Raw genomic sequence first — 25,476 nt, forward strand, 5'->3', positions numbered from 1 at the left:
GTTTTACCGGGGGTCGTCTAACTGCTCCTTGTTTCTTTAGTGATTACGACTGTTCTTGTTATGTTCTCAAAACCGACTCCCCGATCGGCTAGCAGCGGGAGTTCTTCGAAGCCCTTCTCTGCTGCCGATCGCGGCAGCGGCCTTTCCGCTGCCGTCGTCGTGTATAAAGAAGCTACAGCTTTTCTGTATTGCGGTTGCGCTGTGAGATGTGTTAGAGGCGGTGTTGGCTCTGCCGATAATAGATTGGCGCTTATCTCTCCGGCATCGTCCAGGAAACGGAGGTCCCGATTCGACTGCTGGCGGAGGCGCCCCTGGATCCGGTCATGTAAACCCACTTGGATCCATTCGTCGGCGGTGGTCCATCCCTCCGGGGCGCGCATCTGGGTCCGGGCACCGGGTCCGGGGTGTCATCCGGAAGGGACTCCTCCTCCGTAATGGCCTCGTCCTCGGGACATGGGGCTGGGCGGCGTCGAGGAGCGTTCCGCAGGATGCCCGGTGGGCCCTCGGCTGGTCCTGTGGGTTCGTCCTCTGTCGTCGGGTGGTGGAACCGCCAGCGCCACGTGTCGGTAGCAGGCAGTGGTCTTACCCGTCGCACGGGTCTGGGCCACTCCCGCAACGACTGCCGTGTTGTCGGTCGAGCTGGGTGTTTCCGGGGTGATGGCCGGCTGTGTGGCTGTTCCCGTGACTGGGAATGTCTCGAGTATTGTGGCTGAGGTGGTGGGACCCTCTGGGGACGCCATCAAATGCTGCAGGAGCTGCTGAAGTGCCCCGTTGCCCGTGGGCGTGCGCGCTCCCGAGCGGGCAGCCTGCTCGTCTGCTGGTGTGTCCGTCCTGGTTGTGGTGGTAGTGTCGTTCGTGGTGGTTCCTTGGCATCTCCTCCTCGGCTTCGTACTCGGCGTTAACGATCCCGCAGGATGGTACCGATGGTTCCAGACCTCCGAGATGGACTCTCCTTGCCTGTTGACGAAATGGGTTCCGTTTGATCGCTGATGTGTCGGGAGTGGGAAGTGTTCCAGCCCAGCTTGGGGCCGTGCATGTACCTACGTGGGTGATCTTGCGTGGGGCGCTATCGGGACAGAGACGCACATGTGCAGCCCTGCGATGTCTTCTTGTTCGATGTCTCCGTGTGGCGGATTCTCGTTGTAAGTCGGGCGTGGCTCTGGGTGCGCTTGTGAGGCGGCTGGTGTGTGAGCCTGTGAGGCGGCTGGTGTGTGCGCCTGTGCGGCGGCTTCTGGGAGCGCCTATGAGGCGGCTGGTGTGTGCGCCTGTGAGGCGGCTGGTGTATGCGCCTGTTAGGCGTCTTCTGGGTGCGCCTGTGCGGCGGCTGATGCGTGTTGTGGCGGCGTGTGTGTGTGTTCGGCTCGTGTCGGTGTCGGCAAGCTGGTTCTCGCGGGTCGAGCCGAAGTAGGTGGTTGGAGCTTGCGGAGCAGGCCCCCACACTGAGGTATTGCTCCGCCGTAGCACAGGAAGTTCATGCCGAGCAGAAGGTCGTCCAGCACGTCTGTCATAATGAGAGCGGAGACGCTGTCCCGAGATTTTCCCAACTGAATCGTGGTTCCAACTGAATCGTTTTGCCAGGCGTTCGCTTATAAAGCTATGCGAGGCCCCCATATCCAAGGTAACGGTGAGAGGGCGCCCCTCGACCGTGACCTGTGTGCGGATACGGTTTCGATCCTGCTGGATGTTCGGTGGGTTACTCGGGTGACTCCCTGATACCCGAAGCTCTTGCCCGTTTCCCGGCGTCTGGCAGCAATCGATAGTACGTATGCCCTGACGACCGCAGTCCAAACAGAACATGATTCGCTGGTTCTGGCATTCCGTGGCGTAGTGACCAGCCTGGCCGCAGTTTCGGCAGGCGGTGCTGGGGTCTATTGACCTGGTGGGCGTGGCCTCTTGGTTAGGGTTTCCCCCGGCGTCTTGGCGGGCGGCGTCGTTGGTCGCGTTCCTAGGGTGTGGCACCTGCGGTGTATGGGCAGGGTTCGCCCTAGGTCGTGCGACTCTGCTATGGGATGGATATTTAGCATCTGGGCTTGTTGATGGGTATCCACAGACGGTTCGGCGTACGCGGCTCCGGTCAACTTTGAAGTTGACCACACGGTGCGTGAGTTCGGTCAGCGTCTTGAAATCCTGGCGGTGGGTGAACATCTGATATTCTGGCAGCATGTTCTCGTAGACCCGTTCCAATTCCTGCTCTGGTGAGAATTCAACGTGGCGCATCTGAAGGCGAATATCAACCAGGTATTCCTTAAATAGCTCATTCACTTTCTGAAAGTGTGAGCGGATCTCGTCGTTGAGGCGTTGATAGTACCGGGGAGGTAGGAAGAAGTCCAAGAATTCCCAGCGAACTTCTGCCCAGGTCCGTCCCTGCAGATCACTGGTTCGGAACCAATTTTCCGCTCGACCAGTCAGGAGGACGATGATAGCGTGAGACAGATACTCCCGGTCAACCCGGTAGGTATCCGTCCGTTCTTCGTTCCGTATCCTCGGAGTGTTCCGTTTGTCTGCCGATCGCGTACAGCCGCCCCTGCTCGTCAACCATACCGTTTTGTTCCATGCCAAGCTCGAGAAGGATAGCCCCAAGTTCGTGCTTCTTCCTGTAGGAAATCCAGGAGACTCCCATGTAGTCGTCGGTGTGTATCCTGGCTGTATATCCTAGGTGGTCCTGGCTAGTGTGCAGGAGCGGCGATGTGTCGAATCCTTGGAGGATGTGTATCCTTGATGGTCCTGGCTAGGGTGCAGGAGCGGCGATGCGTTGATTCCTTGGAGGATATGTATCCTTGATGGTCCTGGATAGGGTGAAGGAGTGTCCTTGTTGCTTGAGGTTGGAGATCGATGTTGTCCCTCGGGACTCCGTTGATTAACTGATCCCTCGTGACTCCGTTGATTGACTGATCCCTCGGGACTCAGTTGATTGACTAATCTTTCGTGACTCCGTTGGTTGACGGAACCGTTGATTGCTCCGAACTACGAGGGAGGATATGAGGGGCCGATCCCGACACCCGGGAATCGGTTGTCCGGCCCCGTCAGCCGGGTGCCGGTGCTCCGAACTACGAGGGAGGGGGGAAAGAATGAGAGAGAGAGGGGAATGCGGTTCCGTTCCGGAGGCCGCTCGCCGACCGGGATTGGCGAGAATAACTCTGGAGTTGAGCATTTGTGTATAAATACATTTGTATTATTCATATGCCTTGCTTATGTTCTTAGCCTAGCTCTACGCTATCTCACCGCTCGCCTCCGACGTTTTGGCGTTGGCTTATCCATACTACTCCTTGACCTTGTCCTTGTTTACCGGGGCGGTGTTGGCTCTGCCGGTATGATGGCTCTGCCGATAATAGTTTGGCGCTGTGTGATGTTGATGTGTTTGAGGCGGTGTTGGCTCTGCCGGTATGATGGCTCTGTCGATAATAGTTTGGTGCTGTGTGATGTTGATGTGTTCAAGGCGGTATCAGAATCCATTCTGATGGAAGAGACCTGCGGGTGGTGAGGGGAAATCGTAATGACAAAGAGACAGACTGACCCACTGACAGACATGGAGAAGGGAAAAAGAAGAGGGGGAGGGGTGTTTGTGACCACAAACTCTGAAATTTTAGTAAACAACAACAAATTGAACCATTGATATGATTCCTTTCCAGAATCTTAAACTGTTTATGGGGTGGGTGGACCAAAAACTCCTAAAAGGAGGCAGCAAACATTATGAACATATAAGTTAACACCGGCCAAGCGCCACCTGCCCTTTACCACCTCTCGACCCGGATACCAGACACCGCGACTTCCCTCATCACCCCACTCAGCCAACCCGACGACCAGCAGGGACACAGCAGCGGTAGTGCAGACACCAAACGTCAGCGGCATCAGAGCGACAGAACGTCAACGGCAGAATTGCCCCGGCAGAATTGCAACGGCAGAATTGCAACGGCAGAAGCGTGAGAATGGAAGAGCACTCACCGCTAGCTGCCTCAGCAATAGCTGCCGCTACCCCTTCCCATTGCCGCGGCCAACCGAAAATGCAGAGCTAGCACCTGGAGGTTAGCAACACGTTGGCCCAAATATCCAGAACCGCTGCTATCAGCAGCGCGACAATGGAAGAGCACTGACCGATCGCTAGCTGTCTCAGACGGAAATGCAACACAAGCACCTGGAGCATAGCAACACTTTGGCCCAAAATCCCTAAAACCTCTGCTGTCAGCATCGGACCGCTCTGCCAGCGTTATGCAGTCAACAAGCCAGCCAAAATTATGATTTAGATTTACTTCGATTTGTACCCCCAAAGCCAGCAGACCATTATTATTTGCAAACAATAAGACCATTGTAACGTATAAAAGCGATTACGGTTTTATTTTAAAGTAGCTTCCTGGAAAATAAAGAAAAAGCTGTGAAAGAGAAGGACGAAGGGACCTGGAATTGGAAAGGCGAGGATGCAGATAACATTAACTAGGTAATATCCGGGGGAATACCCCCCCTCTGGCCATGTCCGGCCATAACTGGCGCCGGAACAGATTCCACTTTCTCTCGAAAGTGGGACCCAAGGACCCATTTGCGTGTGCGTGTAAAAAATATAATTGCTAGCGAATCACAATTACCCGCTGCGGTGAGGATGCTGCCGTTTGGAGCTGTCATTCCCCACGGGCGCAAAAAAAATTGTGAATAAACTTAGTACCTGCCGCGGCGATCTGTCCACGTACCCTGTGACACGGCATATTCGCGGGCACGAAACACTAATTAATATAAAACAAAAGAAGCAATAGTCCACTGCGGAGATAAGTCCATACCATCGGGTAGCTTATTCGCGAGTGTAAAAATTGCAATTTTAATCAAATAAACACAGATAACCGCTGCGGCAATTAATTTGCGAGCGGCAAAAATTATAAACCTATTTCGAAGTAAAAAAAAAAAGAAAATTTTTTTTCAATTATAAAAAATGTGTCGTGTAAGTGGCAATCTGGTGGAAAGGCTAACGGATGTGGAATGCAGTCCAAAACAAGAGGAAACGCTATAGTCGAGTGCCGCGACTGTAAGAAACCCGTTACTGTTTTACAAAATTTTAAAATATTATTTTGCTAGTGGGAATTCACAAGGCGCCACCTATTGTCAGAGGAAGTATGTTGAGTATGCTTATAGTGACGTCACTGCCCATGTGAGGCCTTATAACCTTATTTTCTTTATAAATAGCGAAATAATGTTCCGATTTAAAAAATCTTTGGTAAATCGATAGATATTAACAGAAATAAGTTATACAAGGTCAAACGAAGGCATTCATTATAATATTATAGATGCCACAGTTTTCTTCGGTTTGTGGGCGTAAGAGTAAGCGTGGCCGGATGCAACTTCGTGGCAAGTTGCAGAGGCATCTCTCAAATACGGTTTTCTAAGCTCTTATAGTTTTCGAGATTTTTGCATTTTTGTTTTTTCGGGTTTTGTGGGCGTCAGAGTGAGCGTGGCTTGATCGGAAAAGAACAATTCGCATGGGAGCATCATAAAAACCTACATGCTTAATTCGAACTTTCTATCTCTTACAGTTACCGAGATATCAGCTTTTGTAGAAAATCCTTCTTTTGAGCTTTGTGGGCGTATGGGTGGGTGTGGCCGGATGGTAGAACCACTATAAGATGCGCTGGCATCTAAAGATTATACTTTCTGAATTTCAACTTTCTAGCTCCAATAGTTCCTGAGATTTCAGCAATTTTAGTTTTTTGCGATTTGTGGGCGTTATAGTGGGCGTGGCAGGATGCTGTAATAAACTTGCGCTGTCCCGGGACCTCAAGAATCTTCATTGTTAATTTCAACGTTGTGTCTCTTATAGTTCCTGAGATCTCAGCGTTCATACGGACGGACGGACGGATGGACGGACGGACGGACGGACAGACAGTCGGACATGGCTCAATCGACTTCGCTATTGATCCTGATCAAGAATATATATACTTTATAGGATCGCAAACGTTTCCTTCTATCTGTTACATACTTTTCAACGAATCTAGTATACCCTTTTACTCTACGAGTACGGGTATAAAAAGCTTCCCAGTGGAATGTGTGGCAACCGTACCTTAGTAGGCACAATGCCAAAACGGATAAATACGGACCACCGCGCCGATAAACACAATTACACAGAAATACAAAAATAAAGAACCAAAAAAACGAATTTTTTTAAAGATCGCACAACGCTCAAACGAAAATTACAATTTTGTTTTTTTTTTAAATTTCAGAATAATAATCCTGTAGGGGAGAAAACAGAAGACCTCGAAAAATTGAAACACTGAAAAATTAAAACCACGAAACAAGAAAAAGAAGGAAAATACTGGGGGTAAGTGAAACGATTCTTTATACGCACGTCTCTTAATACTAATAAAAAAAATATATAAATAAAGTAGAAATTAATTTAAAAGAAAAAGCTGAAAATTGTTGCTAAATTCCCTGCTTCGACCCACAATTAAATAAAGTGAAAAAACCCTGAGAAAAAATTAACCATAAAAATGGAGGAAATGAAAGAAGTTTTAAACCGCCTTAACCGCCATTTCGGCCTTAACCACTCAGATGGTGGGCATGAAGGAAGAGGTTAGGAAAGTAGGAAATAGGGTGAACGTTTTAGAAACTGACTTCGAGCGACGCAACCCGGTACCAGAGATACCGCTACCACTAATGCGTCCGCGTACGGAGTACGAACTCAAGGAGTCTTCGCCCGTACCGGAATGCGTAAGGGAGCTTGTGACTTTCGAGGGAGATTCCGAGAAATACAACTTTTGGATTAATAGGGCTCAATCCATTGTTAACGATTTCGAGGTCGTTCGGGAGAAACCCCTATATAGGTCAGTCCTTATTCAGATTAGACAAAAAATAGGTAGATTAGGGGCAACGCTGACATGGCACTCAATGCCTATAACGTGCGGGATGACGATTGGGCAGAGGTCAGACGGGTATTGGCATTACACTTTGCCGATAAACGAGATGTTGGTACGCTTGAGTACAAACTAGCTCAAATGACCCAGGGAAGCCAAAAACTGGACGATTTCTACCTTAAGATCAACAATTATGTCTCGCTCATAATGAATAACATTAAGAGCATGAATTATTCTACGGAGATAACCGACGCTTTTCCTGCCGGTCAAAGGGACAAAGCCCTTAATGCTTTTATAAGGGGAGTAAAGGGCGACGCTTCTAAGCTACTGATAATCCGTAAGCCTGCGGACGTCCACGAGGCATACTTTATTTGCCTAGAATTACAAAAGATAGAACCGAGGAACTCTGCACCAAGAGCGCCTTTTTTTAGACAGACCCTTAGCCAGACAGACCCTTAGACAATTTTTTAAGCCGATTGGGAACAATACCGTTCTCACCTTTTTTGTCCTTCCCGGACTAACATCATTTGACGGCATCATAGGAGACGACACCCTAAGAACCTTAAAAGCCCTGATCGACAGAAAAAATGACCTCTTGACAATATCACCCGATATCAAGATTCCCCTTCTTGCTAAAAAATCCTTAAATGTACACCTACTGTTAGATAAAAAGCACCCTGAGTCTGCAAGGGAAGCTTTAAACGCTCTTATTAGCGAGTATTTCAAAATATTCGAGCCACTCTCACAAGGAGAGGCCGTAGACACAAGTGTTAGGGCTGAGACTCGCACAAGCACCTCAGACCCTATATACACAAAGAGCTATCCCTACCCTACCAACATGAGAGGGGAAGTGGATTGACAGATAGAAGAACTCTTGCGGAATGGGATCATCAAACCATCTAAAAGTCCCTATAACTCCCCGGTCTGGGTAGTAGCAAAGAAACCCAAACCGAACGGAGAGAAGCAATACCGCATGGTCATCGATTTTAAGCGCTTAAAAGCAGACACTTATCCTATACCGGACATGAACTCCACTTTGGCAAGCCTAGGGAAAGCCAAATATTTCACAACTCTCGATTTAACCTCGGGATTCCATCAGATTTATTTGTTGGAGTCTGATACCCCAAAACAGCATTCTCCACAATGAATGGGAAGTACGAATTTCTTTGCCTCCCGTTTGGTCTAAAAAATGCCCCAGCGGTGTTTCAAAGAATGATCGATGATGTGTTACGGGAACATATCGGCAAAATTTGCTACGTGTACATAGACGATAATAGTCTTCAGTGAGGACTATGATAGCCACTGGCAAAACTTTCGCGCTGTCTTCAAGAACCTGGAGAAAGCCAGACTGCAGGTCAACTTAGAAAAAACCAATTTCCTATCAACTCACGTTGAATTCTTAGAATATGTAGTAACTGCAGATGGTATCAAAGCATACGAGAAAAAGGTGGAGGGTGTCACAAAAATGAAACCACCTACCAACGTAAAGGAATTAAAGAGTTTCCTCGGCATGACATCTTACTATAGGAAATTTATTAAGGATTATGCAAAGGTCGCGAAACCACTAATTAATTTGACTCGAGGAGAGTTCGCTAGGATTAAGTCGTCACAGTTGAAAAATGCTCCCATTGAACTCGACGAGGCCGCGATGAAAGCCTTCAATGATTTAAAATCTATCCTTTCATCCTCAGAGGTTTTGGCATTTCCAAATTTTTCTAAACCCTTTCACTTAACCACTGACGCATCGAATTATGCTATCGGGGCAGTCCTTTCTCAAGTAGACGCAGGCAAGGATAGGCCAATAGCGTATATCTCTTGACTCAGACGGAAGAAAACTATGCCATCAATGAAAAGGAAATGCTCGCCATAGTGTGGGCCTTAGAAAATCTTCGGTCTTATTTGTAAGGTGCCGGGTCCATCAGGATTTACACCGATCACCAGCCTTTAACATTTGCCCTAGGCAATAGAAATTTTAACGCCAAGTTAAAACGTTGGAAGTCCCGTATTGAGGAATACAATTGCGAACTAATATACAAACCAGGGAAGTCGAATATAGTGGCCGACGCACTTTCAAGGGTTACAACGTACGTTAACCATCTGGGCTCTGGCACCGATGCCGCCTCCGAGTCAGATTCTATAGCAACAATTCATAGCGCTCTTCAAGACGCATCTCATTTAATCCCCCACGTTGAAACACCGATTAACGCCTACCAAAATCAACTGATTTTTCATCCAGGCCTCTCCGATTACTCATGTGAACACCCACATGCCGGATACGTGCGCAACTCAATTCCAATTAACGACTTTACCTCTTTTAATTTCTACACTCACATAAAAAGTACTTAAAACCTTCAGTAATCAATGGGATTAAAATTCCGGACGATTACCTACAACTCCTTCAAACCTGTTGCTTTCAGAGTTTTAAATTGTTCAAAATCCGCATAACACAGCGCCTAGTTCACGATATTACAGACCAAGAGCAAATTTGCGAAGTCATTGAAAAAGAACATCGCAGAGCGCATAGAAACCCAAAAGAGGTCCGCATTCAGATCCTAGAGAAGTAAATGCTCGCCATAGTGTGGGCCTTAGAAAATCTTCGGTCTTATTTGTAAGGTGCCGGGTCCATCAAGGTTTACACCGATCACCAGCCTTTAACATTTGCCCTAGGCAATAGAAATTTTGGTGGCAAGTTAAAACGTTGGAAGTCCCGTATTGAGGAATACAATTGCGAACTAATATACAAACCAGGGAAGTCGAATATAGTGGCCGATGCAATTTCAAGGGTAACAACGTTAACCATCTGGGCTCTGGCACCGATACCGCCTCCGAATCAGATTCTCTAGCTACAATTCATAGCGCTCTTCAAGACGCATCTCATTTAATCCCCCACGTTGAAACACCGATTAACGCCTACCGAAATCAACTGAATTTTCATCCAGGCCTCTCCGATTACTCATGTGAACACCCACATGCATGATACGTGCGCAACTCAATTCCAATTAACGACTTTACGTCTTTTAATTTCTAGACTCACTTAAAAAGTACTTAAAACCTTCAGTTATCAATGGGATTAAAATTCCGGACGATTACCTACAACTCCTTCAAACCTGTTGCTTTCAGAGTTTTAAATTGTTCAAAATCCGCATAACAGCGCCTAGTTCACGATATTACAGACGAAGAGCAAATTTGCGAAGTCATTGAAAAAGAACATCGCAGAGCGCATAGAAACCCAAAAGAGGTCCGCATTCAGATCCTAGAGAAGTACTATTTCCCACGGATGGCTAATATCATTCGCACGCAATTGTCAACCTGTGCCACTTGTAAATTGCACAAGTATGACAGGCACCCAAATAAACCACCACTACAGCCATGTAGTGTAGCCCATGTGAAATACTTCATATCGACGTTTTCACATTGGAGAAAAAAGTATATCTCAGTTGCATCGACAAATTCTCTAAATTTGCTAAACTTTTCCCCTTACAATCGAAATCAGCAATCCATCTTCGCGAAACACTACTGGATGCACTCCATTACTTCACGGCGCCTAGAATGATAGTTACGGATAACGAAAGAGGCCTTCTATGCCCAACTGTCCTTAACTACCTTCGAACTTTGGAAATTGAGCTCTACCATACCCCAACTCAGAAAAGCGAAGTAAACGGTCAGGTAGAAAGATTCCATTCTACCTTCATGGAAATATATCGATGCTTAAAAGGCAAATATCCCACCTTTAAACCAAACGAGCTTATCTCAATTGTTGTAGACAGATACAATAACTCTGTCCACTCGGTGGCAAATAAAACACCCGTTGACATTTTTTTCAAGCGAACTTCTAGAATAAACTACCGGGGGCTGTCTAATTTTAAACAGCAAACTCTTGAGGACATTCGAGGCCTCATTGAGCACAAACAAAACTAAACCAACAATGAGCGCAATAAAAATAGAGGCGACCCAATTTCCTATGAACAAGGTGACACCGTATATGTCGCCAATATACAGATTAAAACCAAAGAAAAGAAGCGATTCAAGGCGGAGGAGGTTGAAGATGAAGGTCACTATCAAAACAAGGCCGGGAAAAATCTTTCATAAATCCCATCTAAGAAATTAATTTTTTTTTTTGATCAACAGTGTAGCTCATATTTTTCTCGACAGGGAGGACTGGCAACAGAATATCATAACTCCTCAAAACATTGAAATTTATCTATACAAAAGTGCGCACTGAACGTTTCACTGACTCATAACCTCCTTCAAATACAAACAAATAAATAAACATTAGTAATAAACAAAAAAAACTCAATAATTCAATTCTTAGTTTAAGTTAAGCAAAAACAAAAAAACCTCTCATAACAGGGGAAAATTTAATCAAAATGACATTGAACCACAACAAATAAAATTTTTTTAATAGTAAGAACATACGAATAATACAGGAAAATACCAAGAACACCAACACAAACATTAGGCTTAAGACAAAGAAAATATTTTATTATAAGAATCAACAATTTCATGTGCACGTAATCCCCTGCCGACGTTACAAGTGCGTCCACAATCTACGTGGCGACAACCCTCCACATTTTCAAATATGACGCACCGGTTGTCCCCTTGCAACAAGGGACCGTCTGGAAGACCAATGGCGTTTTCAAACTGGCTCACGTCATCAATCTAGGCCACATGCAGCAACTCATCGACCAGGTGGCAAACGAGGCTATGGTGGTAACCGACCAACGTATCAACGCACTGGTTGGCCACTATCTGCAACACGCTTCAGAGGTAATCTCGCGCATGGTTGGCGCACCAACACGAAGGCAACGCTCAATCGACTGGCTAGGATCAGCCTGGAAGTGGGTCGCGGGATCACCGGACAAATCGGATTGGAATGCCATCTTGAAAGAGGAGGACAGCTTGGCGAGAAACAACAATCAGCAGATTCGCATCAATACTAAGTTGTTCGACACAACACACGAGTCGCTCCAGAAGTTGAACGACGTTATCGGGAGAGTCAACGCAATAGATGGGGACTTCCACGTGACGACGGCCGTTCTCCACAAAGCAATTATATCAACGAAATGCTGAGGGCCTCCCAACTAGGAAAGACTGGAGTGGTCAACACGAATCTCCTGGACCACAACGAGGTCGACACAATACTGGCGGAGGTGGACAGCCTCCCTTATCAAAACGTTGTCGAGGCCATCGAATTTTCTAAACCTACAATCCTGACAAACGGGACTGCTCATTTGTACATCTTGGCTAAGCCCAAGGTAGTGGAAAGGAGGTACAGATTGATGAGGATCTACCCAACGATATCCGATGGGAAACATGTTGTTCTGAAATACAACACATTGGCGATGGACCGCCTGGAAACATACGCCCTCCTCGGAAAGTGTGTATCCATCGGCAACACAACGGTCTGCTGAGAAAAGGACTTGTTTAAATTGGAGGAGGACAGTTGCATACCTAGACTGTTAAAAGGAGGCCAGGCCGAATGCGACTATCTGATAATCAACCAAAAAAGGTTGATCTAATCGATGACGGCACACTCTTCCTAACCAACTTCAATGGAACGATATCCACACCAGCCAAGAAGTAAAAATTATAGGGATCGTACGTCATACAATTTGACAACGAAACAATCTCAATCGGCGATCGGAACTACAGTAGCTACTCTTCAACACACCTTATGGCAATTCCCGCCGTGCTAACTCAGGTAAAAACAACGGGTTACGAGCTATCGCTGAAATATGTCCATGAATTCAGCATGGAAAACCAAAAGAAGTTATCTGTTATGTCAGATGAGATTTGGATATCCTTCTCAGTGGAGATAGTCATAGCCCTCTCCATTATGACAACGGTATTCAACGTATGGAAGAAGATTACGTCGACCAAAGGAATCCCTAAACTGCGGGACCCGCCTGCAAGCCTGGAAGCGCAGGATACTATGGAACCCGTAACCATTAACCTATTAAACCTAACCTATTAAACTGTGGGACACAGCTCTTGTGGTGGGGAGGAGTTAACACCGGCCAAGCGCCCCCTTCCCTTCACCTCCTCTCGACCCGGATACCAGACACCGCGACTGCCCTCATTACCCCACTTAGCCAACCCGACGACCAGCAGAGACACAGCAGCGGTAGTGCAGACACCAAACGTCAGCGGCGTCAGAGCGACAGCGCAGCGACAGAACGTCAATAGCAGAATTGCACCGGCAGAATTGCAACGGCAGTAGCGTGAGAATGGAAGAGCATTGACCGCCCGCTAGCTGCTTCAGCAATAGCTGCCGATACCCCTTCCCATTGCCGCGGCCAACCGAAAATGCAGAGCTAGCACCTGGAGGTTAGCAACACGTTGGCCCAAATATCCAGAACCGCTGCTATCAGCAGCGCGACAATGGAAGAGCACTGACCGATCGCTAGCTGTCTCAGCCATAGCTACCCCTACCCCTGCACGCGGACGGAAATGCAACACCAGCACCTGAAGCATAGCAACACTTTGGCCCAAAATCCCCAAAACCGCTGCTGTTAGCATCGGACTGCTGCAACCGCTCTGCCAGCGTTATGCAGTCAACAAGCCAGCCAAAATTATGATTTAGATTTACTTCGATTTGTACCCCCAAAGCCAGCAGACCATTCTTATTTGCAAATAATAAAACCATTGTAACGTATAAAAGCGATCACTGTTTTATTTTAAATTAGCTTCGTGGAAAATAAAGATTGAGCTGTGAAAGAGAAGGACGAAGGGACCTGGGGAATACTCCCCCCTCTGACCATGTCCGGCCATAGCTTATATTAGAATCTAGAAAAAAGAATAAGAAGAAAATAAGAAATACAAAAAGTACTTCAGACTATATAACCTTATAACAGTTTTCATATAAATAATTAATAATTTCATCTTATCTTGAAAACTAAAAACAAGACACAAAAACAAAAACACTGAAATAAAGAAACAATAAAATAAACACATTTTTTGTTGAATTAACGTGCGCAACGGATGCCGTAACATGCGCCTAAAAGATGTTTACAAATCGGATGCATGAGTGTGAAGTGACACTTTATTAAGATAAACAACTTCCATCAGAATCCATACTGATGGAACGGACCGCCAGACAGATAATGGGTTTTGGGGTGGGGGAAATTTAATTGATAAAAACCATTAATGTCACAGTTAATTGATAAAAACCATTAATGTGACATTTAATTGCACATAAATCTGGCCCAGAAGCCACTACTTTGGGTAAAATTAGTTGAAACGGTTTTTTTGTTTAATACGGTTAGTATAGTATTAGCGTTGAAATATTTTCTTTTAAATCTCAGCGAGCTGCTTAAGAGTGGTCGGTGCCCATCAGCAAGAGTCGATCACTGTACGCTTATTAAAGGTCATTGACCTCTGCGGCTGCAGCAAAAGAAAAGCTTTTTACGTGAGGAAGCGATGAGCTGGTTAAGTCATTCTGGCTTATTGGAAAAAAGCTGGTTATCTAGCTGTTAGACATTTTTGTTTTCGTTTGTTTAGGTTTTGGCCAGAGTTCAAAGAATTAAAAAAAAAATGAAAAAATTGCTGATTCCGATAGGGAAGACGTTGAACATGAAGCAGATTGCCCAATATGTAGAAAATCTTTGTCCGCAGGCACTGTGTTTAAAACAAAGTGCAACCGCGAAGTTTCACAAAAACTGCCTAGCGAATCACTAGAAGTCCAGTCATAAGTGCCCATCTTGTGGAACCGCCTGCTTCGCAACTGCATCGGCCACGCCAGTTGAAAATTTAATAAGAGTTTTTATTAAGTTCTATTTTGTGGAATGAAGGGTTTTTTATTAATACTTGGAAAGTGAATTCACTATGACGAAAAGGCACGGCGCGTGCGTACGAGAGGGAGTTTCGATTTGAAAGGAATGAAAGGAAATATGAATTTGAACTTATTTATTTGACTTAAATTATCTTATGCTATGGACAAAAGGTACAAAGATAGAGGGAGAGAGGAGAGCGGAAGCCGAATTCCCTGAGCGAAAAATCTTTATTGGGCCCCGCTCCCCATTTTATACTGAAAGACCACAATGACCAAACACCGCCCCCTCTAAAGGGACGACGTCATTCAGGATTGTACAGGTAGAAGCGCCAACTTATGGATGGCGCGTCGGTACGTTCCCTCCGCTGTCTTTACGTCCGCCACTCGGACCGTGTCGTCAGCGCCGACGTGCACCGTCCGATCCTCCATTGCTGGGGCACCATGTTGTCTTCTCCTAAGACAACGAGCGCTCCCACGAACCTGTGCTTGTGACACAAGACGCAATGTCTTGTGCCATCGCCGCAAGCAGGTGGGGCCAACAGCGGGCCGCCGATCAGAAGATGCCCGGGGGTTAGATCTTTGCCGTCGCTGGGGTTGCTGCTTAGCACTCCGATTGTCCTCGAGTTTAGGACCACCTCCACGCTGGCGATTAGAGTGCAGACCTTCTCTGCAAGAGGTCGTTGCCGACCGTCCGTAGGAACAGGTGCTTTGCAGACTTTACAGTTACTTCCCATAGACCGCTGAAGTGAGATGCTCTGGGCGGTATAACCGAAAATTAGCATCCTATTTTTGATTCGAATGCCTTCAGACCGTCCTCCTGCTCCTCCAGGCGGGCCCGGAACTCTTTCAGGTGGCGGTTTGCTCCACACCTTCTCCGGGATCCCGCGGCGACTCACGAACCTTTGAAAAGCCAATAAAAGAGCATCAGTGTTGAGGTCAGACACTAACTATAAGTGGACCGCTTTGGATTCAAAACACACAAACAAGGCCATGTACGACTTGTACAGTGGCTTACCAAGAATACGATAGGTTAAGCTAAATGGTCCAAAAAAATCAACGCCGCAGATATTCCCCTTTATTGCGTCAAGAGTTGCGGCTTGTACCGGAAGCAGCGCGTTCATGAACGAACAGTTCGTCGACATACTTCTTGAGCATTGAATAACAATCCTTTTTCGCGCAAAAGACTTACAAGAGCTCGAGGACCAGCGTGACAATTCGTAACGTGCAGGTATGACACGTAAGATTTAACGAAGATTTCGATAGCAACAACGGAAATTTGGCTTCTTACGGGATAGGAGCATTTAACAACCGACCACAAACTCGGAGCAACGTTCACAAAAGGATTAAATTTCTGAATATTCGGTGATACCGGTCTCTGTTTCCAAATTTTGCCTATGTCGTCACTGAATTCCTAAGATTTGTGATCAAATCTACAATTTTCGAATGCAATATTCAGTTCTCTTGGCGTCATACTTTCTCTCATTAGGATGTCATTAAACAAAACCTGCAACGATGTGCGGCTTAAGGCATCGAATAACACTCTCAACTTGGTTGTCCGCATTGGCCATCTGGAATTTTATCATTAGTAGAGGACATGTGGCCCAGTGATACATATTCTTCCATGAAATCCAGATACATTTTCTTTAAAGAAGGATCTTTTGACAATCTCCCTTCAAGCGACAAAAATCTACGTTTCGCAACTTCATATGACGAACCAAGAGTTATGGGGTCAGATTTGAACGGCAGTCTTTGAGTATTTTTCTCAAAGTGTTGTTCACAAAGTTGCTGCTCAGGAGTATGGACTTTAGCCTTAGGCGGCAAGTCCCCCACAGACCAAAATTTCTGCAGGGTGGTGTCAATTGACTCCAACGCTTCTTCCTGACAGCTAAGATGTACCGAATTTTCCGGCTTTATTTTGTTTTCCGAGGCACATCTCCCTGACACTATGCAGTCGAGTACAGATTTTTGTAAAATGGGAAGTTTAGGGATGGGAAGTGCTTTATCTGGCCAACTGACAGAATTTTAAAGAATGATTCTGCGCCGATAAGCATGTCAATTTTTAGGGGCTTGAAGAAGAATGGATTTGCAAATTGAATATTTTCAGGTACCCTCCACCCGCTGGTGTTCACCGTTTGATCCCGATAATAACCAGAAATATTTTTTAAAACATGAAAATCGGACGACAACTAACTGCTTTCTATTCGCGACTTCACTATTGCGTGAATTTTTTTTTGTTGCTTGAGCACTAGTTTCACAAATGCAAAGTCATACAACGTTTTTTCTTTTAATTTGTAGTCTCTGAGCGAGCTCATCGGTCACAAAATTTACTTGTGAACCAGAGTCAAGCAACGCTCGACCCATCACAATTTCGCCACTTTTCGTTAACACGCTAACGATAGCTGTAGCAAGAACAACTCTATCCGAAATAGTGGCATGAAAAACATGCGAAGTGGATGGAGACTCTCCGTGAGCGCGGGCTGAGAAGGAGGCGGCAACGCGAGTTTTGTATTAGCAGATTATCTGTGCAGAGATTTACAGAGACACACCCTGCACCTGTTCGACATGCATTTTTTAACAGTGTGACCCTTGCGAAGGCAGTTAATGCACAAGCGCACCTTTTTTCGCAAAATCGAACCTCTGTTGCACGTTTAAGGAAGCGAAAGAAGTGCAATTTCATAAATGATGCTCTGCCGAGGTGCAAAACACACATAAGGCAGGGTCGTCCCTGGCAGCGACCAACGAAAAACTTTTATTTCCACTCTTCTTCGGAAACGTATTGTTAGGCTTAACATTGTTGGCTTGGAAGCCTGTTCGGCGACCAAGCGCTCCAAAGGGGAAGCGAAGTATAGTCCAACTGTTCTTCCCACTTTCTCTTCGATCCTGCATCGACTTTGCTCATTATTAAATGGATGAGGATGGGATTCGTTATCCGTTTGTCCTCCCCAATAGACAGCAGGGAATAATTAAGAGCTCTGACTGTGTCGATCAGGTTTCTTAAGGCTGTAGCTGATGGCTGGGACATATTCGGCAGATTAAAAAGTGTGCTTTCCGCTGAAGGTTGGAAGAGCAACGCTCGGCAAACGGCATTGGGAAGTGCGCTTCACCGGCGGAGCAACATCATCGGCGCTCATACGCCTGCCATTGCTTATTAGCAAGATTAGTAATGATTTTGTCATTACGGCAGTCTCTTTCAGTTCCTCGCGGAATAAATCCTTTGCGTATTTTGCTTTGATTCTGAATTAAATAAGCATTTTCGATGTGCGAATTCAAAATTTCTAATCTACATTCTAACTGGAATTTAGAGAGAGAGGGAGTCGACCCTCCTGTAAATACTGCTGTCTTTGGGATATACTCTGCATTATTCCATCTCGTTTATTTTTAAGCTCTTCGATATCTTTGCTCGCCATGTTATAGCTTGTAAAAATGTTTTAAAAATCGAAGAGAATGATACAAATTTATTTTAATTCAAAAGAAATAACGAATAAAATAAAAAATAAAAAATAAAAAATAAACGAGTGGTATATTCCGAACGTAGGCAAGCAGGGCACTTGTCGATGAATTTTCGAAAAAACAAAATAAAACAATTTTTTATTTGTTAATTTCTTTGGAACTAATACGCCGCACGTACAAAACTTAAAGGGTAGCACAAGCTCAGCCAGAATACCGAAAACGCTGCGAAAAACAACAACAACGCTTGCACTTGTCCAACGACCGAAAAGAATATGCAAAGAGATAGAGAGTTGAGAGAACTGGCAGCGATATCAGTGCGAGAGTGTGTATGTATGGTATTCGGCCGGTGGCTTTCTCCTTTATATGTAACGACAGATTGCGAAAATGTCCCGCAATTTGCTTGGCAACAAGTTACAGAAAAAAAAAAGAAACGAAAACGAAAAAAATCATTTTTTTTCTGTCTTGAAATTGAACCCTAAATTGGTGCTCACTACGAGATGTTGGGGAATTAAAACACAATTTGGGTCCACGACGAAATTAAATTTAACACCCAAAGCGATTCACTTTTTATCTTAATTTATTTTGCAGGTATAATAAATATAAAATAATTGGTTAGTGCATGCAAATTTTTATTTTTGTTAAATAATATGTTAAATGCTCACTATCTATCGATTTTACACTATTTCGAAAAAATGAGACAGATTAACTTCCAACTTTAAACATTCTATACTCGTATAGCCGATTTGGTCCGCTCAGCAACTGCCTTCTTTGGCTCCATGTATCGTCTTTTGATCGGGCTTCCGGGTCTTCTGGCTGCTGCTTGAATTTTACCGACGCGGAATTTACTATGACGAAAAGGTACGGCGCGTGCGAACGATTCGTGTATCTAGACGGTTTTCTGGTCGTGTCAGACAGTTTTGACTCACATATGAAGGTACTAGGGATGTTCGCTGGCCACATAAAGGCGTCAGGCTTAACTGTAAATGTTAAAAAGGTAGAAATATTTAGGGCACATCGTTGGTGAAGGAGTTATTCGGACAGATCAGCAATGAAGGAACTCCCGTTGCCCAAGTCGCTGAAAAGCCTTAGAATAATTCTAGGTATGGTCGGTGGTACCGAAAGTTTGTAGAAAATTTTGCTTCAGTTCCAGTTTTAATAAAATTTAAATGTGTGATTTTCCCAAATTTTATACCCGTTACTCGTAGAGTAAAAGGGTATACTAGATTCGTTGAAAAGTATGTAACAGATAGAAGGAAGCGTTTCCGAACCTATAAAGTATATATATTCTTGATCAGGATCAATAGCGAAGTCGATTGAGCCATGTCCGTCTGTCCGTCCGTCCGTCCGTATGAACGCTGAGATCTCAGGAACTATAACAGATACAAAGTTGAGATTAACCATGAAGATTCTTGAGGTCCCGGGACAGCGTTTATTAAGTTTATTACAGCATCCTTCTACGCCCACTCTAACGCCCACAAATCGCGAAAAACTAAATTCGCTAAAATCTCGGGAACTAGAAACTTGAAATTCAGTATGTATAAACTTTGGATGCCAGCGCATCGTTTAGTGGTACTATTATCCGACCACACCCACCCATATGCCCACCAAGCTCAAAAGACGGTTTTCGCATTTTCAAGAAAACCTGATATCTCGGTAACTATAAGAGATAGAAAGTTCGGATTACGCAAGTAGATTTAAATGATGCCCCAAATACGAATTGTTTTTTTTCCATCTAGCCACGCCCACCCTAACGCCCACAAAACTCGAAAAACCAATATTGCAAAAATCTGGGGAACTAAAAGAGCTAGAAAGTTAGGCTGAAGAATGCGTATTTTGGGGACGCCATTGCACCTTTCCACCGGGTTTTCTTCGGCCACGCCTACTCTAACGCCTACAAACCGCGGAACACTGTGGCGTCTATAATAATATTATGAATGCCTTCGTTTGACCTTGTATAACTTATTTCTGTTAATATCTATCGATGTACCAAAGATTTTTCAAATCGGAACATTATTTCGCTACTTATGAAGAAATTTAGGTTATAAGGCCTCACATGGGCAGCGACGTCACTATCAGTTACTCAACATGCTTTCTCCGACAATAGGTGACGCTTGGGTAATTTCCACTAGCAAAATGAATATTTCAAAATTGTGTAAAACAGTAACGGGTATCTTATAGTCGCGGCACTCGACTATAAGATACCCGTTACTGTTTTCAATGTCACCACGAATATCCTTATAAAAGTCATCAGTTTTCATAGTATAGATGAATGAGTCTGTATCTATATAATTTAAAACTAAATTTTCTTGAAATTTGGGTTTCATGTATTGGTAATGAAAATCATACATTTTCCACTTTGATAAGTCCAATACAGTAAAACCCAAATACATTGGCTTATCAAATATTACTGAAAGTTTTTTCATTTGGATGGCATAGAACTCGTCATTTATTTTAGTTGCACTATGAAAATTGAATTTTAAAATTAAATTTTTATCACAATGTTTTTATTCGACCGAGTTTATGAACATCTGTAGACTCCCATGTAGTTACCAATTTAACCTCTACACTTTTCCAAGATTTTCCATAGTTTTCCCATAGACCGATTTGTTCATTAATTTAAAAAAATCTTTTTCAAATTTATTCTTGGCATTCTGTCTATGTAAAGTATTTAAGTCAATATAAGTCTTTAGACAAGGTTTTTGTAAAAAGCGAACCCCTCTATGAATCTTTTTTAATATTAACCCATTTTGTATGCGTTGCTGCAAATTTTTATAATGGATTACATATTTTTTTTTGTTCCCGAGGTCAGCTATTAATTTTTTAACTTTATCCTCTTTAGATGCAAAACTATTTGACGGACAAAACGGTATATTACGTCCACTTCCAAAAAATATCCATATTCACTATCAATAGATATGTTATGTATATCAAAATTTTGTAAGTCATTAGGGGACAACCATTCAAACCATTTATATGGAAGAGGTTGTGACATTGCCAACCATATATACCATCTGAAAGGTATTGATGTGAAGATCATATATATACATATATATTGGATCTGGCTTCTACGGATCAAAAGATATATAGATTCAATCTTTATTTTCAATTTTTAAAATAAAAGTTATCGAATAATTCTTATTTTTCAATTTATATATTAAAAATTGAAAATAAAAGTTATTGCGTAATTTTTATATAAAAATTGATACTTAATAATTATTACTAATTTTTTATTATTAAAATTAATTTTAATTATTAAATATCAATTTTTTTCGTAAAAATTAAGAAATAACTTATATTTTGTAATTTGTTGCTTTTTTAATTATAACCGTTACAGTCCCTGGATTCAAATAGCCATGCTGACATGAAGATATGACAGATCTACACTGATGCTGCAAGTGAAGAACGAGAATTTTTTCGAAAAGTTTGGTGATAGTTTAGATAAAGCTCAGTAATATTCAGCAGCCGAGTTTTTCTTTTCTTGGGAAGGGGAATATGTTCAATGTTCTAATCCGTATTTGCAGTAGATTCTCCAACCGGTAGCAAAGACGGAAATAAAACTCTTTGGATCCAGAACAAACTGGTTTTTACATCGAGCTAAATAGTCCTTATAACACTGACTGTTATGCACGGTAAATTTAGACCGAGACCGTATTATTGAGGTGCCATAGTCGGATACCGCAACGGAACACAGCAATTTAACTATAAAATATGCCTTAAGTTGTCGACATATCGGTACATACATAAAAATCGGACCCGTCAAAATCAGATATACAATTATTATTTTTTAAAAAAATTGGTTTACGGTTCGCCTTTATTGTTCTTAGGATTACTAAATAGTCCCGTTTCAATCTGAAGAGCTAGTGTGGAATGATAAGGATCTTCAGGGTAGTAGGTAGGATATGGGGGTTCTGGATCAATAAGGCTTCAGGCTCACTTTACACTTACGTAAATGTGGTTTAATCAGTTGTTGTTAATGCGAATTTCCGGTTATAGTATCAATTGTCGTGGGTGAGACAAGTGTGTTACTCCTCCTAAACTCAGTTACGTTTGTGGGTTGTGTATTGAGGCATTTTGTCATGCCCCAATATTTTCCAGAACCTTCTCTCTTCCTGTACGCTTCTCGCGACATTATTTATTACATTTTATATAAAAAAAATTATATATGTGTGTATATATTTTGTGGAGAAAAACAGTTATTGCAATACAAATACTGAATTCAAGCAACTCATAATTAAGTGACATTAATTGCTAGCTCTTTCCTCGAAACGGCAAACATACAGGATGAGTGGAATGAGCTTGATGCATTATCATTGCCAACCATAAAGATCATACCCTAACGTTTGAACAACCAATTTCAATAATAAATGCTGAAGTAAAAAGAACGCCACCAATTCGCGTTAAGATTATGCTTACCTGTGAAGACTATGAGGTGTTTTTACCAGAGCAATTTAGTTCGCTATCCAAGACAGCCGTGGAGCGTGTTTCCTATGGGAACTATAAATTTGTAAAACAAAGGTCCTCAGGGGATAACTATGCCCTACCTTTTTTGAAGAAGAGCAATAAACAACAAATATAAATATTGCGAAATAAAGTTATTTATGGTGTAGTTATTTGTGAAGTATATAGCTTCGTAAATATGACACACAACACTGAAAATCCTGCGACTGGTAATATACGTATTTGTGACGTATGCAATCAAAATGTCGCAAAAATTAGTTTGTCGCATCATTTACGCACCAACTTGCATAAACAGTTATCCGGTACACAAGTGATAACTTACGGTGTAAACTTTTATATTCACAAATCAGAATTAAGAATGCTTGGACATTGCATTATTCCAACAATCATTAAAAGAAGAAGTGATTAATTTACTAATCATTTCGAACAATTTTTTAATTATGTTTTAATTAAAGGGAGTGAAGATCATTGCCAAATCAATCTAAAGTCATTTCAAACGGAAATGTGAACAATGAGTGACTATGCTAATCTAAATGAAACAATCACCGAGTTAAGCGACCATATAAAAGATGAAATAAGTGAAATTCAAGAAGGAGACAGCGGATTGGAATAATGTATTTGGAATTGAATATAAAAAAAATATAAGCCCATAAGGGGTTCTAATTACATCTATCTACCAAGTAAAATTTTTTTTCTGCTTTGCTATTTATTTATTGAATCTTTTCCTTTTGGAGTCTAACATTAAGTGTATCAAATCTTAAACTAATTAATCTAAGTAACAGTAATATGACTGATATTGTCTAGAGAGGGCCGAAGGTTATTGCTGGTTTTTAGCTGTTCATTCGTGGGAATATTCGATGTGTATAGCAGGAACAGAGTAGGACATATCGCGCTTCCTTGCGGGACTCCAGCTTTGATAATGTAGTCCACGGATGTTGTTGTGTTGCATCTTACTGCGAAGGTTCTGTTGTATAGATACGACTCAAGAAGCTTGTGAGTGTAACCAGGCCAGAGTGTTTTAATTTTGTGCATGAGACCATCTAGCCATACTCGATCAATGGCTTGACAAACATCGAGGAATATTGTGCTACATTATTTCCGATGCTCAAAGGGTGGGCGAATTTCTGATATTATTCTGTTAACTTGTTTAATTGTTCAATGGTTTTAACGAAAGCCAAATTGATGAGCAGGGATGACAATGTGTGCCCCTAGATATGGTATTATGCGAGTTAGAAGGCATTTTTCGAACAACTTAGACAGATACGATAATAAACTAATTGGTCGGTGACGAAATTGTGTGGTCTTTTCTGGGCTTCGGTATCATAATGATAACAGATTTTGTCCATTGTTTTTGGATAGTAGCCGAGTGTCATTATCCCATTGAAGAGCATACAAATAACCTCAATGGACGATTTATGAAGTTCAATTAACATTTTTGGTGTTATTTGGTCACCGCCAGGGGTCTTTTCCGGTTTCAGTTCCCCTATGACTTTCGCGATCTCCTAGGGAGATAGATTCAGAATCAATGTGTGGTAGGACAAATGAACCAATGGCAGCGTTCAGATGGAAGATTTCAATTTCAATTACAGTTTAAATTTACAGTTTAGTTTACAGATTAGTTCTGCAGTCATGTGGTGTTGATATCGGTAGAGCAGTCAATGTCCGCTGCGATGTTGAATTGAGGGCTTAATTTGATGTGTGAGCTTACGTACTTTTTATATTCTAAACAGTTGGTTCTGTGAGACGTCAGCCTGTGGTGGTGATCTGTAGTTTTCGTGCTTTGAAGAAGAGCGATTTGCAATGACGAATGGTCTGACGACAGGTCCGAAAGCGCTTTGGCGCCTATTATATTGCGGGGAATGTTTTTTGTCACCGCAAAGTCTATTAGGTATGAACTTTCCTTGGGTCTGTTGGCCAGTAAGAGGGGTTGCCAGGGGAAACGAAGTCTATTTTGTTGTTCGGTTTTATGATAGCATTGTATAATTGCCTTTCTTCGGGAGTCACAAGGCGTGATCCCCAGTGCATGTGTTTGGCATTGTAGTCCCTTGCGGCTATAAAGCGATCTCCAAGCACGTTGTAGAAGTCCATGAATTCTCCTTCAGAAATTGTAAAGTGAGGTGGGCAGTAGACAGCGGCTATGGTGAGGTTTCCATTGCATGAATGCACTTGGATAGACGTGGCTTGTAAGTAATTTGTTGCAAAACTTCGGTGAAAGTGGTGCCTGATGTGTTCCCTGATTAGGATGCCTGTTCCGCCGTGGGCTTTACCATCTGGATGATCTGTGCCGTAGAAAGTGTAGCTTCTTATTTTAAAGTTGTATTTGCTTGTGAGGTGCGTCTCTGCCAGTAGCATAATGTCGATATGATTATCATTCAGAAACGGTTTTACTTCGAGGTTGTGCCATGAAACACCATTGGCGTTCCATATTGCTATTCGTAGATTTGCCATCTGCTACTCGGACTGCTTAGCTACAAGCAGCTTAAGCACCAAATTCTGGTTATGAACCAGTGGTTGCATAGTCGTTTTCATGAATGACATGAATTCCTTCATACTTTGTTGCATGGTGACTATCATAGATTCCAGAGTGCCTTGCGTCTGCTGAGTGTTTTCTAGATTAGGCTTGAGTGGGTTTTCCGTCCCTGAAAGAAAGTATCGGCGTATGAAAGGGATGAATTATTAAAACAACCTTTTCCGTTGAGTTCTGTATTAAAAACTGAATTTTATTTTCTAAGTCCCTGCTTAGGAAACTAACATGAAATTCTTATTCTGGTCTTATCTGTGGCCTACGCAGAGGCCGCGCCTGCCTGCGCGGGAGAGTTATCATTTGACCCCCGCACAGGAACCTTTGGCGCAGTGTGAGAAGCATCTTAAGTGATTATCTTCGGTTTGGCTCAAGTGGCCTGCACTTACAGATTACAAGTGCTAGCACCGCTCCCCTGTAGGGTCTACCATTACAGATCATAGTTTATG

At 43.3% G+C, this 25,476-nt stretch overlaps 2 protein-coding genes across 2 annotated transcripts; one reads left to right on the forward strand and one right to left on the reverse strand.

Annotated features, from left to right (window-relative positions):
- Positions 1-250: 250 nt before the first annotated feature.
- LOC121530046 (cell surface glycoprotein 1-like) lies at positions 251-1,088 on the reverse strand. The gene is made up of 3 exons (XM_041818399.1): positions 1,045-1,088; positions 587-957; positions 251-528 (listed from the first exon to the last, which is right to left on the reverse strand). The coding sequence occupies exons 1-3, from the start codon at positions 1,086-1,088 to the stop codon at positions 251-253; spliced, it is 693 nt and encodes a 230-aa protein (XP_041674333.1).
- A 5,437-nt stretch (positions 1,089-6,525) lies between these two features.
- On the forward strand, positions 6,526-12,238 carry LOC121530047. The gene is made up of 4 exons (XM_041818400.1): positions 6,526-6,684; positions 10,827-10,878; positions 11,437-11,770; positions 11,836-12,238. The coding sequence occupies exons 1-4, from the start codon at positions 6,526-6,528 to the stop codon at positions 12,236-12,238; spliced, it is 948 nt and encodes a 315-aa protein (XP_041674334.1).
- Positions 12,239-25,476: the final 13,238 nt, after the last annotated feature.

This window comes from Drosophila eugracilis, unplaced genomic scaffold (genome assembly GCF_018153835.1).
Source record: "Drosophila eugracilis isolate 14026-0451.02 unplaced genomic scaffold, ASM1815383v1 contig_2157, whole genome shotgun sequence".
In the NCBI taxonomy this organism is placed as follows: Eukaryota; Metazoa; Arthropoda; class Insecta; order Diptera; family Drosophilidae; genus Drosophila; species Drosophila eugracilis.

What these genes read in the sequence shown, in the direction of transcription:
- LOC121530046 (XM_041818399.1), bottom strand. Translation starts at nt 1,088, where the DNA reads ATGTGCGTCTCTGTCCCGATAGCGCCCCACGCAAGATCACCCAC. An exon ending in CCCCACGCAAGATCACCCAC is followed by an intron (nt 958 to 1,044) that starts GTAGGTACATGC and finishes TTTCGTCAACAG; the next exon opens with GCAAGGAGAGTCCATCTCGG. An exon ending in GGCCCAGACCCGTGCGACGG is followed by an intron (nt 529 to 586) that starts GTAAGACCACTG and finishes ACCCGACGACAG; the next exon opens with AGGACGAACCCACAGGACCA.
- LOC121530047 (XM_041818400.1), top strand. Translation starts at nt 6,526, where the DNA reads ATGGTGGGCATGAAGGAAGAGGTTAGGAAAGTAGGAAATAGGGTGAAC. An exon ending in GGAGGAGGTTGAAGATGAAG is followed by an intron (nt 10,879 to 11,436) that starts GTCACTATCAAA and finishes CCTTGCAACAAG; the next exon opens with GGACCGTCTGGAAGACCAAT. An exon ending in ATTCGCATCAATACTAAGTT is followed by an intron (nt 11,771 to 11,835) that starts GTTCGACACAAC and finishes TCAACGCAATAG; the next exon opens with ATGGGGACTTCCACGTGACG.